Source organism: Corvus hawaiiensis, chromosome 6 (assembly GCF_020740725.1).
Source record: "Corvus hawaiiensis isolate bCorHaw1 chromosome 6, bCorHaw1.pri.cur, whole genome shotgun sequence".
NCBI classification, from domain to species: Eukaryota; Metazoa; Chordata; class Aves; order Passeriformes; family Corvidae; genus Corvus; species Corvus hawaiiensis.
The window spans coordinates 64624999-64639377 of record NC_063218.1 but is presented as its reverse complement, the minus strand read 5'-3'; the positions used below and the strand labels follow the sequence as shown (position 1 = coordinate 64639377).

The window sequence follows — 14379 nt, the reverse complement described above, 5'->3', positions numbered from 1 at the left end:
TCGCCAGGAACCTCTTCCTGCTGTGCCACAGCTCCTTCCCCCTAGGAGACCAGAGCACCCCCCTTGCTTTTCCTCTCCCTGTGCTTGCTGTCTTTCCAGAGCAGCTTGCCCATGTGAAGCCTGCCACAACCCTCCTTTATTCCTTTGACATGAAGAATGCATTTCCCATTTCCAACCCCAAACTCCCCTTGTTGCAGGTTTTAACTTCTCCCTGGCTCCCAGCATATCCATAGAACAGTGGGACTTAGCAGTGCTTTTCTTCCTCACCCCCATCCCTTTGCAGGTTTACTCTGCTGAAAAGCACCCAAATTGATAATAAATCGACCAGCTCAACTCTCCTCAGTTAAGGAATTTAACTTCTCACATATTTTTACAGCAAACAACTGTGGCTCTTGCCTAGATAAATCCAGACCTGCAACACTCAAATCTCTTGATGAGTGTCCTGATCTCAAGCGAGTGCCTGAGGCAAGTCCAGAATTCTGCCTCTGAGACCTTGTGCTGAGAATCCCCAGCAATTCTAGCAGTGGGAAAGGGCTCCATTTCTCCAGGAAGGCACAAGGCAGCCTGACAGGAAGATGGACAAGCAGGGAAGCAGCAAGGCTGTGATGAGACAGACCCAGGGCACAGCAGGTGCCAGTGCAGGGAAGATCCTCCCTTGCCAGTGTTTCCAGATAGAGTGTGAAGAACCAAGGCACCAAGATATGACACCCAATCAGCAGCCTGCCAGGTCACTGCTTATCTTAAGCACAAGAGCTTTTCCTTTCTATATCCCTCTCCTCTCCAAGCCTGCACCTCCCACTTTGGCTCCTGGGCTGGGCTCTAAGCTCTGGAGCACAAGCACAGCACAGAGGCAGCAGGTTCCTGCCCTCTGTGCCTCTCCCACCTTCAATCCTGGACTTCCTGCTCCCCCAAATATGGGAGGCACCATATTTGAACCATAGGATCTGAAGAACAGGCACAAACCCCTCAAGAGATCCAGGACAAGAGGAACCACCGAGTTTAGCTCAGGTTTAATGCCCCTCACCACCTCCCATTTCTCTCAAAACCTGGAGTGCGGAATGGGCGTATCCCAGGTGGCACATCCCTGGACAAAGACAGACTCAAAGCACCAGGCTGAGGAGCAAACAGGATCTACACAAAACTGGAGCCTTTCCAGGCTTCTCAGCTCCAGGAGGAATTCCTATCACGAGCAAGGCTGGCAGCATTTCAGAATGACCGGGGAGAACGCTTTGGTTTGCACTTTTGGGTTACAAAATTGAACGTACATGAGGAGTAATTGGGGAATTGGAGCAAGGCAAGTGGGGAGGGAGCACGGAGGGGCAAGGAAAGCTCCACAGCTGCTCCCAAACCACACACTGACCAGCCACAGCAGCGAAACCACGAGGCAGAGGAACATGCTAGATCAGATCACAGATGGGCAGCCCTGGCAGCAGTCCCAAAAAGGAAGTGCTGCTCCTACAAAGGGATACGGCTCCTCACTCCAGTCACCTGCAGCCTCTGTCACTCACAGCCACTGTCCCAACGGGCTTTGATGGCACTGCTAGCCCCCAGACTGCCCATTCCCACCACCAGCCATGGCATGGGGACAAATCCTGCCTGGATTCCATGAAAGCCTGAAGGAGCTCTTGAAGGACCATCAAACCCTCCACGCCACTTCAAGGCTGAACACTGACCCTCAGTGCCAAAACCCATCCTTTGACATTCAGCCTTCTCATTTCTGGAGCAGACTGAGAGAACCCCTTGAACCACATCCCACCCCTTCCCAGTCAGAAGAAATCCAAGGAAAAAACTCTGCATGGAGCCCCTTTCCCTGCCAGGTGTGCCCAGCACATGCCCTATGCAGTCAGGGAGGTGAGCAGTACCAGCTTTGCTCCTCCTTTTGCTTTGTGCAGGAAGGCAACAGAATCTCCCCAAAATGTACCAAACTGCTCCAAAAAAGGCTGGCTTGGAATTTATACACATTTAATCCATGTTCCCACCACTGAGCCCACACAGACCAGGAGGCAGAGACCCAGGACAAGGGACAGAGAGCCATAAGCACTCAGAGGTGCAGCTGATCCAGCAGTAGCAGGTCAGCCCTGAGTGACTTCATTCCGTGCTGGGGACCTCTCTGTCCCCAGCACAGTGAGGGATCACAGGACTAGCTTGGATTTTTTTTATCAGGGAAGTGCTCACTCTCCAAATTTCCCAGTGTCCCAAACCAGCTCTGCCAAAACCTGTTGCCAGTTCCATCCCATCACCCAGCCTGAGCGAGGCTGGACCACAGGAGTACTGGGATAACAAAAACACAGGAAGCTCTGAGGTTTGTACTGCAATTCCTGCTCAGCTGACACTGTTTTCTAAAGGGAACAGCAGCAGGCTGGCTGCATTGCAGGCTATAGGGCTGGGGATGCTCAGGGAGAGGGAAAACAACCCAGGGCCATTGGGAAGAACGTGGACAATGTGGGAATCCAGCTACTAGGAAGGATATTTCCTCTGAACTCTGCGCTGTTACACCATCCCTGCACACATTCCCTCCCCCTCGGCTCCATAAGGAGCCCAGCACTCATCCCTTCCTTACTCCAAATGGGGCAAAGGGGCTCAGTGACACATGGAAATATTTATGCACAGCAAATTAAAGACACTGAGGCAGCCTGACCTTAAAGGAGCATGCACTGCCAGCCCTCTCCTTTCCACTTCCAGCTGCCTCAGCTCACTCCCAACATTACAGCTCCCAGGAGCCAGGGGTACATGGAAGAACGACAAGGACTTCTCTCAAGTGGTATTTTCTCCCAAACTCTGTCAGGATTGTGCACTCAGCTCCCAACCCTGAGGACCAGCATGAACAAAGCCCACAGAGCCTCTTCCTTGACCTAAAAGGGTGTGTGGGGGCAGCTTTATTAAAACTCTTCAGTGTACAGAGCAATGGCTAAAACATGGAAAATCCACTACCCTGCAACCCTGAGCAGATCACAGCCCAAAAACTCCTCTGGTTCAAGTTCCTGGAACTTCCAGAAGGATTCAGAATCCCTGGACAGCCAGCTCACGCTGTTTACTCCCAGTGCTGTTGCTACAGCAACAGAGATGCACAAGCATGGACACAGGAACAGGACAGAATCCCTGTCCAACAGCTCCATCTCCTCTCCCCTCACCATGGATTCACAGGATACACTTTGTCACCAGGTTTACCTGAACCACCTCAAGCGGCAAAAAGCAACACCCACAGCCAACTACGAATATTCCCCACCTGGTTCCCAAGAACGGGGAAAGGAGGTGAACGGGGAGCATCAGCAGCACAGGGAGTTCAGGCCACTGTGGAAAGGGAAGAACACCACCAAAGTTCCTCACAGCCCCCTAAAGGTTCAGCCATCATTTCCTCCTCTGGAATCAGCAACACTCTTCCCTCAGCAGCAGCACCAGAGATGTCATCCTGAAGAGAATTTCTTTCCCTTGTACATGCTTAGGGGACAAGATTAGGGCAGCACCTTATTTCTCCCCCTTCTGAGCATATCACCACTTTCCCACATGTGCCCTTTCTCCCCCAAACCCACACAGTGACCTGTAAATCCCTGTCTGGGTGGCTCCTGACATAACTAAAAAGGCACTGGGGGCACAGGGACTGCTCTCCTGACTTGTCAGTGTCACCTCCAGCTGGGATAACCCTGTGAAAACTTATTCCTGGTTATGACAGCATCATAAATGCAGCCTGCAGAGATTGTTTGGTAACTCACAGGTAACTTCCAAGTGCTCCTGTGGTGTTTGGCTCCTTGCTTAGTCAGCACTGCAGCTTCCAGGACACACTCAGGGCACAGCCAGGCTTGGGACAGGAAGAATCCAGCAGATATTTACCTCCTGCATCCCTCTCTGCTGAGAGGGAACAGCATCCAGTTGGTTTCAGGGATGTATTCTCCCAGGGACCAGCACAGTCATGCATCTGGCAGGATCTAAACGCTCACAGGGATTTCTAAAGCTTTCCAAGAATAGCCTTCAGTTGCTGCTAGATTCCACCAAAGCCCTGCCCAGACCAAATCTGAACAGCCCCTGAATTATTTAGAGCTCAATCATTACACCTGGGTCATTTGGAATGACTCATTTGTAGTGCCTCCAGTTTGAGGCATGTGGGAGAGATTAATGACCCCCCTTGCCTGGGCCCTGTCTAGACTGGGCAGCTGAGGTGTGTCCAGCAGACCAGGGACATTTGGCCAGGCTGGGTTTCACACAGAGCACAGAGGAACTCTAGGAAGGAGCTTGGCTTGACAGGAATTGCCAGTGTCACATTTCAAACGTGGGGAAGAGGGAGCAGGTGAAGTAAAACCACCCAAATTCTAACCCAGTGCCTGGGGCTCATCCTATGCTCAATGTCTGTGGGGAGCAACACAGGCAGGGTCACTCATGAGTCCCAAATCAGTGGGAGCAGCCCTGGGAAAGCCAGTATCCAGCAGGACTGGCCTCTGTCACCCCCCAATGTCTGGGAGTGACAAACACCAGCAGCCAAAAGGGATCATTACCTGGCAGTGAGCAGCTTTACAGCACAAACAAGGAGTTGGGCTGAACCTGATGGGATTGCCCCTTGCATCCCAGTGTTGGGATAGCATGAAACATTCAAGATAGAGCAATATAGAGAAGGCAGGAAGCTGCATCCTCCTCTTTCCTATCCTACCTGACATAAGCAGCCCACAGCCTGCTCTGCCTGCCTTCCCTCTCTCAGCTTTGAGGCCATTTATCCCTCAATCTATCCTTATGCTGTGAGAAAAACCGACCCAAGTGTCCTGTCAACATGTGTGGGCCTTCCTGGCCCCACGACTGTGTCCTGCACTGACATCACCCCATCCATCCTGCAGAAAGGATACAAACAAGTTGGGAACCACAAGATTCCAGCTGCTCTGACTCCAGGCACTGGCCAGAACCAGCAGTGCCATCCCTCGGGCATGGGCTGAGCTGGGATCGCTCCACAGCATGCAGGGCTGCAAGAGAAACCTTGTCCTGCACACTCCCCAGGCTTCATCCCCCAGCTGATGGCTCCACGTGCTGCAAAGCCCATCTGAACTCTCCCAGGGGATAGTGAGGACACCGACATGTAAGGGCAGGTTTGGTAGCTGCTGTTTACAGGAGAGGCCTCGGCTTCTGGCTGGTGGGGACAGGCAGAGCCTCCTCTCAAATTTCACACAAGGATCTGACCAGAGGGCAGGGCAGTGATAAGGCAGGATATAGACTGTCTCATGCCATGGGACAGAGCACTTCACTCCCTGGCTCCCCTCTCACCTCCCAAATTCTCCAGCACCCACAGCACTTCGCAGCAGCTAAGTCTCCTGCTCCACAAGCCCATTTCCCTTCATGGGTGTCACAACCCCTTTCACAGCCAAAATAAGGGTGACACTGCACCCAGCCAGGATGGTCACTTGGGGCCAACACCTCAACACCTCCAGCAGGAGCTGTGGCTCAGCCCACAGAGCACCCACAGCCCCCAGGGAGGGTGAGGCTCCTCCTCGGGCTCTCTCCAGCAGCAGAGCCAGTTTAAGAGGTTCCTACCTCACCCTGTCTCCCCATCTCAGACTTCCAGCCCCGTCAGGTTTGTTCATTACCCCAGCACAGACAACAACTGGGATGAGATGCCTCCCCCCTGCCAACTTCCATCCAGGGCATGATCCACAATTCCCTGAAGCAGTGTTCACCTCAGGGCCATCAGCTCCTGAAGCACTAACTGAGGGAGGGAGAAAACCTCTTCAACCAGCTCTGCCACCCCGGCAATCCTAACTGGGAACCACACCCTGAGATACAGACTGCTGGAAAAACCGTGATGGGCAGGATTTGTCCTTCGGATAATGGCATTCCCCTGCTGTGCTCCCAAGCCATTCCAAAGTGATCCAGTGCTGCTGCCCGTCATTTCTCACCCTGAACATTGTCACTGCAAGCACACGGCAGTACTCTGGTAATGTGCTAATCCCAGCTTGTAATTCACAGGGCCTTACTAGTCTCAGTTCACAGCATGGGCCTTCCGAAATGAGCCCTGGAGCAGGCAGAAGGTGAGATTTCCTCACACTTCCAGCACCTAGGAATACACCATGGCTCCCCTACAGAAGAGCAAGGCAGCCTCTGTGAGCACCAGGCTGATGGATCCTTTTCTCCAGAGCCTTTAAGGGAGTCCAGGCTCCTCATGGGGAGCCCAACAGCCTGATGTGACATGGGCAGGGTGCAACCACCCAGTGACAGCCAGCAAAGATTTCCAAGTCTCAGAGAGGGACCGAGGCATTGTTAGTGCCAGGGCTGGACTGTCACTCAGGCTCAAGACACAATAGAGCATTTCAGCTCCTCGGTTAAGGGCCTGCAAAACACGCAACTCTAGCTTGAAATGCTGGCACCTCAGCCCAAGCCCCAAGAACTGCCTCGTTAGGGAGCTGGGCAGAACAACACTCATACAGAATTAGCAGGAGACTACTCCACAGTGCCTGCAAGTCCCATCTCCACTGCTCCCAGTCTCTGGGTGAGGAACACAGATATCCCATGTGTCGTCTCCACGCTCACACAGCATCACCCACGGCCCGTGTGAGCCTCCCAGAGCTCACCAGGACACAGCCTCTCCCACAGACTGCCTTGGATGGGTGCAAGACATCCTCCCAGTGATATTCCTGAGTCCAGAGCAACTCACCCAGGCCTGTGTTATCCTGGGAGTCAGAGATGCAGAGCCTGAACTAGGAAGCAAGTACAGTTAGGGCAGTGCAACCCACCTAATAAAAGTGTCACTGTGCCCCCCAGGCATGTGTGAACTGGCAGAGAATTCCTGCAGGAGCATGACTACACCCGAAGCACAGGTAAATTTCTCCTCCAAACCCAGATCTTCCACCAACACTGACACAAATTCATTCAAAAAGCTGACACATATCAGATTTTTGTTGAACTAAAGAAAGGCAACATTACTGCAAACTAAATAAAAAACCACAGAACACTCCAGATTTCCTCTACGTCCCGATGGAAACCAGTCAGGAAAAAGATGCTGTTGGTGTTATTACCTGACACACCAGAAAACAAACTTCCTCTGCCATCTCAGATGGTACCATCAAACCACACAATTAATTCAGCTCCTTCACCACCATAAACCATTCTGGTTCAGGTTGCTTGGCTGGTAGGACTACTATCACACCTGGATTATTTTATTTTAAATACATTTATTTTTTTGCTAGTTGAGCCCAAATGACAAACCAGAAACACAGCTGACAGCTGCAGGAACATGCTGTACCACCAGCTCCCTGCTTCCTTACCTGGAACTTTTCATTCAGGCCTACTAAACCAGCTCCCAAGTCCAAGGTATATGTGGGATATTCAAATAAGCCAAATCATGTTTTACAGAAAAAAAATAATCATCTTTTAAGGGTCCTTCAGCGAGGGAGCATCACTGACACAGCAGGAGCACATAATGAGCTGGAAGTTTCCAGGAAAAGCATAGCAGGAGGTAGAAGTTAAGCCTCACCCACCACACAGGGGTCATGCCTCCTCCTCTGGGCCTCAGGCCAGCACAGACAACACACGCACACACGAGGCCACACAAGTCCAGGTGAGCCTCATGCTGCTGCCCATGTGCCTTCCCAAACCCCTTAAGCATGGAGCTCATCAGCCTGCAGGCATTTATCCAGCTTAGCATATTCCGCTGGAGCCCAGCCCACCTGCACCAGGACACCAACTCCTCCTGATTTTTATTTGAGAGATGATAAGCGTTTTTGAACTGACACGTTCCTGGCTGATAGTCCCCTTCACCTGCCATGTCTTTATCCAGATGTTTTGGGTTAGTCCTGGATCACTCTCCAGTCAAACCAGCACCTTGAGCTGCATCCCACACAGCTGTGGGAATAAATGTGCCAGGATGAGGGAGGAGCTGGGACTGCTGCTGCCAAATTAAAACATCCACCAAAGCACTTGGGAACTCCCCAGCACCGATCGTCTTGAGGGCAAAGCTTAATGCCAAGAACCACACAGCCTCACACCAAACAATTCCAGAGAATTAAAGGATAAGGATTTACCTTTATGGGCAGCACCTGGAAGGTGAGGGTACAGGTACTGCTGTGACTCAGAGAGGGACTCCACCACAGAGCTGCCACTTGCCCTCCCTGGGGGTTTGCAACTGCCTCAAAACAGTGTGAGAGACACAGCAGCTTCCCTCCTTCCCTGGGATCTCCAGGAGTATCATCTCAGACTCTCCGAGTAGCTGCTCCCGAGCTGTTCCCAGTTACAGCCCAATTCCCAGACCATGGCATTCATGCAGTCCCAGTGAACAGCAGCACACACACCAGAGCTCCTGACAGGGCTTGACTGGGACCTGACTGCTGGAACAGCTCCCTCCGAAAGAAAACACCAGGAAGAGACACAGGCACAGGGAAACTGGAGCTTGAAGCTGGAGTTGGTTCTCTCAGGCTTCACAGCCACTCAAATCAAGAATGGTAACACACAGTGTTCCAGGTCCTCTGCTTGTCACAGACACACAGAAAAAACCTGTCGTGACAGAAATGACACTGACACCAGTTCCATGTTCCTATCCCAAAGCTCCTTGCCCAGCCTCAGTCTCCAACCCCCCTTTCCAGAGCTCAGCAGCCAAATTCCCTTCATTAGGACAAACCTGGTGACACAAAAGGACCCACAAAGCCACCTAAGCCAAGCCCACACCTCCAGGTAGGCTGCAGCCATCCACCACCAGCCTGTTTGGGTTGTTTAATCCTGCTGCCAGGAAAAGCTTTGCCCTTCTCCAGCTGCAACAGAACCAAGACTGGAATAGGATTGATTCAGGGTCACTACTGACCAGTCTTTGGCTGTAACGGATCCGTTCTTCCTCGGGCTCCATCTCCGACTCCTCCGAAGAGAGCGAGAAGGACACGCCAGGACTGCTGTCGTCGTCCTCTTCCTCCTTGGAAGCCAGAGGGAAACAGTGAAGCAGGGCATGGGGACATGGGACACCCACACCCCTCACTTCCCTTCTCCTTTTGGGGCTGACCCCACCCTGCTCTGGGGGCTGAGAGAACCCAGGGGATGAACCCACCGCAACTTTTATGGCTCCTATTCTAATTTAGAATGAATTAGTCAGGCTAAATGACTTCACTAGCTGTTCTGCAACACAACAGGAGCTGCAGGGCTCCCACCTTTGCTTCACCACCAGCAGCTCCACTGGCCCACAGAATAAAAACCGGGGAAGGTGCTGTAAAATCCTGGCTTCCCCAAAATTAAGCACCGGAGAGGCAACTCCTCCAAAAAACAAAATCACTGTCCTTGGGATATCCTGTACCATGGCACCTGGGAGAAACTACACTGGTACAGGACATCTCCCATGATCATGGAAGGCTTATTGGATCTCTCCTACATACACAACCCAAGTAGGGAAGCACTCAGGCATCTAACTCCTGGCTGGAGAAGGCCTAAATGCTGAGATCTCCAAATGTGCCACCTTGTGACACCACACACCAACCTGGGAAAACCTCCCAGGGCGTCAGATGGCACCTACACTTTTTTTTTTTTTTTTTAAAGGGACAGAAACCAACCAAAGCCTGGGTATGGCACGGCTCTTAATCCCCAGGACTATGGCTAAACCAGACCTTCGGGGAGGAGAATCGGGGAATGGGAGCGGGGAAGGGGATCCGCCGCCCCTTGTAGTGTTACAGAACCGCTACGACCACGCAGGGAGAACTCGCTCGATCCTGCTCCTCCCCGACCCCCGGCTTTGACAGCAGAGCATTCCCAGTCCCGACAGCACCTTCCCCACCCCTGCCTCCCTTGGAACCACGGCACCAGGACTCCCGGCTCGGCCGAGGGAGGCAGTTTCCCCACACTTGCTGAACTCTGTTTATAAACAACCGGACAACCGGAGCGCAGCGCGCCCGCTCCGCCGCGGGGCGCGGGGGCCACCCCCGGCCGGCCGGGCCACCCCAGCCCGCCCCCGCCGGGGCAGGACGGGAGGCGAGAGGGAGGGAGGGTCCCCGGGGAGCTGTCAGCCGGCACTCGCCGCCCCCTCCCCAACTTCCCGACGCGGCCTCCCGGGGCCCGGCAAGGGGAGACCCGCCCGCGCCCGCTCCCGCCCGGCCGCGCTCCGGGGCCCCGCACGAACTCGGGGGTCGCCGGTGACCCCCGCGGTGCTCACCAGGTCTCTCCTGCGCCTTTGTCCTCTTCTACCGCCGGCACGGGGGGGTGGGGGAACAGAAGAGACGGAGAAGGAGAAATCCCCCCGGTCAGCAGCAATCGCGCCCTGGGCCCGCCGCCCTCCCGGCCCCGCCGCTCCCGGCGCGGGCAGCGGGCGCTGACAGCCCCGCCGGCCGCCCCCCGCCGCCGCGGCCCGCGTCCCCCCGCCGCCGCCGCCGCCTCCACCGCCACCGCACCCCCCCCGCCGCCGGGTGCCGGGGCTCCGCCGGCGCCGCCCGCCCCGTCCCGCCCGCGCGGTGCCCCCCCAGCGCCGCCGCCCCCCGGCCGGGACGCGGTTCCCCCTCCTCACACAGGAGCCGCCGCCGCCATTTTGAACCCGTCAGAGCCTCACATACACACCGACGCCGCGCGCACGCGCCGCACGCACGGAGCCCCCCCCCCCCCCCCCCCCCCTCCACCCGCACGCCGCGCGTGCGCCGCCCGGTCCCGCCCGGTCCAGCCCCGGCCCGCCCCGCGCGCGCGCGGCTCGGGGCGGCCACGCCCCCTCCGGTGCGGGCAACGCCCCCTCACGTGACCACGCCCCCACCGCGTGGCCACGCCCCTGCCGGGGGAGGGCTGGAGAGGGGGGGGAGCCCCGGCGGGATTTTGGGGGCGTTCGTGGGGTCCCTCGGTGTCCCCGCGGGCTTCCGGGCTGCCCGCACGGCTGTGCGCGCCTGTATGGGGGTCTGAATGCAGAGAGACGGGCACGTAGCTACATGCACCTACATACCTACATACAGCTCCTCAGTTACGTGCTCTAGGTGTTAACAGTATAGCTATAAGCTATATATAGTCATATAGATAGCTATAACCTAACTACATGCACTGATATATATAATAAACATTGATATGGGTGGTTATAGATCAACTATATAGTTACATATACGCTATATATATAATAGATATATAAAAAGAGGTAAAATATATATAACTATTCATACGGTTATAAACGGTGCCCCTACAGACCTGTACGTGCAGCACACACCTGGACACACACTCACAGACACCCCAACCCAAAATCAGCAGGTCACCCCATCCCGGTGGCCTCCCATCCACCCCAGGCCCCTGGCGGGACCCCTTGTCCCCAGCGCCCACCTCATGTCCCCAGCGCCCACCTCATGTCCCCAACACCCACCCGTGTCCCCGACGCCCACCCGGAGTCCCTGACGCCCCCAGGCCGTGCAGGGGCTGCTGCTGCCCCAGGGACCGTGCCACACTGAGTGTTGTGTCACTTTAATGGCAGAAGATCAGCCCGCCGTCACCCCGTGGCACCCTCCGGCGCTGGCCTGCCAGCGGGAAGGGGCGCCCCCAAATCAGTTCTCTGCTCCCAGAGCCCGGCTGGCAGAGGATGCTGGGATCCATGGTGGGACAGGATGCTGGGATCCATGGTGGGAAAGGGACAGGACTCTGGGATCCAGGCGTGACAGTTTCTTCATGCCAGGGATGCTTTCCTGCTGTCACCCCGCGGTGACCAGCGGTGCCAGCCCCGGGTCAGGAGGGTGGCAGCGGTGTTCTGGTGGCAGAGGTGGAGGCGTGGCAGCAGCCGCCGTGCGGTCGGAGCTTGGGGACAGCGGCGGATCCCGGGGGGGGCTGGTGCCGAGCCGGGGTGCTCAGAGGAGCACGCAGACCCTCCTGGGTCTCTCCTTGCGCTGCCTCCGGCGGGCGGCGCTGATGGCGGCGCTGCAGGCGGTCACGAAGATGTTCCCTACGTTATCCTGATACCTGGCCGAGCATTCCATGTAGGACACGGCACGGACCTGCCGGGCCATGGCCTCTCCCTGAGGGGACACGCAGAGTCAGAGCCCGCCGGGGACTCCGGCTGTCGCACTGCCCCGTGCTGGCGGCCACCGCCGTGCCGTCCCGTCCCGTCCCGTCGCGTCCCGTCCCGTCCCGCTGGGAGGTGACACCCACCTGCTGCCGGGACACGGGCTCCATCCGTCCGTCCTTCAGCTCCTGCAGCAGCTCCTGGTCCTGCCGCAGGTCCGTCTTACAGCCCACCAGCAGCACCGGGACCCCCTTGCAGAAGTGGTTCACCTCCGGGTACCACTGTGAGGGGACATGTCACCCAGGGATGGGCACGTGTCACCCAGGGATGGGGACGGGGGCAGGCTGCACCCCCCAGGGTGCGTTACCTTCGTTAGGATGTTGTCAAAGCTGTTGGAGTCGGTGACATCAAAGCACATGAGGACAACGCCGGCATCCGAGTAGGACAGAGGGCGTAGCCTGTCATAGTCTTCCTGTCCTGCCGGGCGGAGAAGGAAACCATTACACACCTGGGACCATGAGGGTGACATCCGTGGGGGTGGCTGTGGGTTAAGCCCCCCCCTTCCATGGTCGTGGCATGGGGAAACCCCTCCAAGGCACGACCACGGGTGTGGGACACCCCGAAACCCCCGGGTGGGAGCACGGGGGGCACAACTGCCTGCCCTGTCCCCTTCTGTCCCACCTGCTGTGTCCCACAGGTGGATCTTCACGGGCTTGCCGGCAACCTGGAGGGACGCTGTGTACTTCTCGAACACGGTGGGGACATAGACCTGGCAGGGGACAGGGACGGTGTCACACAGGTCACACAGGCAGTGGTGGGGGGCAGCGATGGAGGGGACCCCAGTGGGGACAGAACAGGGCACAGGGAGGGAAGCAGGGAGTGGGAAATGGTGGTGCCTCCCTGGGACAGTGGGTTGGGAATGATTGTTCTCCCCTATCCCAGGGCACTACGGAGCCTCACGGATGCCCGTGGGGATTCAGGACAGGGGTTCCAGGGTCTCTGTGGCTGCACTCCCCGAGTCCCCTGTGTGCCCTCGCTGAGGGACAAACCCTGCTCCCCACCCCATTACCCACCCAAGAGGGGCAGAGATGCCACAGAACCCCAGGCTGGGCCACCCCCTGCCCCCCTGCCCCTCCGTCTCCATGTCCTGCTTCAAACGGCCCCGCTGCTGCCATCCACCGTGTCCGTCCCATCGCGCGTCCAGGACACCGCTCCCGCACGGGGACTGTCACCCACCCACCGGGGGACAGGGATCCCGGTACCTTGGGGAAGTCCCCTCTGGCGAAGGCCATCAGCAGTGATGTCTTCCCGCAGCCGCCATCCCCCACGATGACAGTCTTGACCTCAGTTTCGGGGGCTCCTGGGCTCTGCCCCCCGCGCTCCGGCTGCATGGGGGTGTCCAGTGGGACCACGGAGCCTGTGTGGCCTCGGCGGGGACAGGGATGGGGACAGCGGGGCGGGAAGCACCCGCCCGGTCCAGGGTGCGGCTGTCACCCGCCCGCCGGGCCCGCCCGCGACGGGGCTGGGGCCGCGGTGGTGACAGCGGCCGGGCCACACGTACGGCTGTCCTGGCACACAGGTGACCTTCTCCCGGCAGGTCCTCGCGGTGCACAAGCGTCACACTGCCACCTGCGTGTCCTGCCTGCCTGTGTGGCGCTCTCTAGCACGCACGCCTGTCCGCTGCCTCCGGCACGTTCATCCCCATCCCACTCCTCACTCCCCATCCCAATCCCACTCATGCACTCCCCCTGCAGATCCCCCTGCACAGCTCACCCCCGACCCCCTGGGATGGGACCCCTGTGCCCTCCCGGACAGCCCTTTCCCGCCCCTGAGGCTGGGATTTATTGCCCTGAGCATCCGCGGGAGGCAAAGTCCAGGGGTGGAGGGAGGCACGGGGGAGATGACTCACTGCCCTGGCCCCGCTGTCACTGCCAGCCCTGCTGTCACACCCGCGCTGTGCCATGCTGAGCCCTGCCCCGCCAGGAATCTCTGTCCCCGGCGCCCAGTTCAGCAGGACCTGGCTGAGGGGGCAGCCACCACCCCCCTGTCTTTTCCTAGTGATCCCAATGCAGGTGGGACAGGCTGTGACACCCTGCTTTGCTCGGGGACATGCCATGCCAGCACTGATGTCCCCCATGCCCCTGTCTGGATGTCCTCAAGACCCTCTCCCCTCCAGTCAGTGCCCTCTTCTACCACCCCAAAATTTTGGTGGGGTGAACAGGTGCTTCTGGTGTAGGGGTGCAGGGAGGGATGCGGGGTTGTGTGTGCTGTCCCCTGCCATCCCCTCATCTGCCACCGGCTTCTCCAGGCTCTCTCAGTGGCTACCAGCTGGTCCAGGAGGGCTCTGGAGCCCCCAGGCCAGCTGGAGTGAATCCAAAATGATGATGGCTCAGGCACCAAATCCCAAATTCTCCCCTAGGCCTGGTGCAGGATGAAGTCGGAGGAGAGGGATTCTCATGCTGGGAGGCTGGCAGGCAAATGCA

The 14379-nt window shown here is 57.3% G+C and overlaps 2 protein-coding genes across 2 annotated transcripts in view; both read right to left on the bottom strand.

Moving 5' to 3' along the window:
• The window catches only part of KDM2A (lysine demethylase 2A), a 33889-nt gene extending 23370 nt beyond the window's left edge, over positions 1-10519 (bottom strand). Inside the window, exons 1-3 of the mRNA XM_048306617.1 lie at positions 10442-10519; positions 10094-10121; positions 8765-8869 (exon numbers count right to left, since the gene is read on the bottom strand). Of these exons, the coding sequence (XP_048162574.1) occupies positions 8765-8869; positions 10094-10121; positions 10442-10461 (153 nt within the window). The 5' untranslated portion in view covers positions 10462-10519. The remainder of the gene's footprint in view (positions 1-8764; positions 8870-10093; positions 10122-10441) is intronic.
• Positions 10520-11348: 829 nt separating this feature from the next.
• On the bottom strand, positions 11349-13602 carry RHOD (ras homolog family member D). Its single transcript, XM_048306836.1, has 5 exons — positions 13159-13602; positions 12578-12665; positions 12264-12373; positions 12043-12177; positions 11349-11909 (listed from the first exon to the last, which is right to left on the bottom strand). The coding sequence occupies exons 1-5, from the start codon at positions 13285-13287 to the stop codon at positions 11742-11744; spliced, it is 630 nt and encodes a 209-aa protein (XP_048162793.1). The 5' UTR covers positions 13288-13602; the 3' UTR covers positions 11349-11741.
• Positions 13603-14379: the final 777 nt, after the last annotated feature.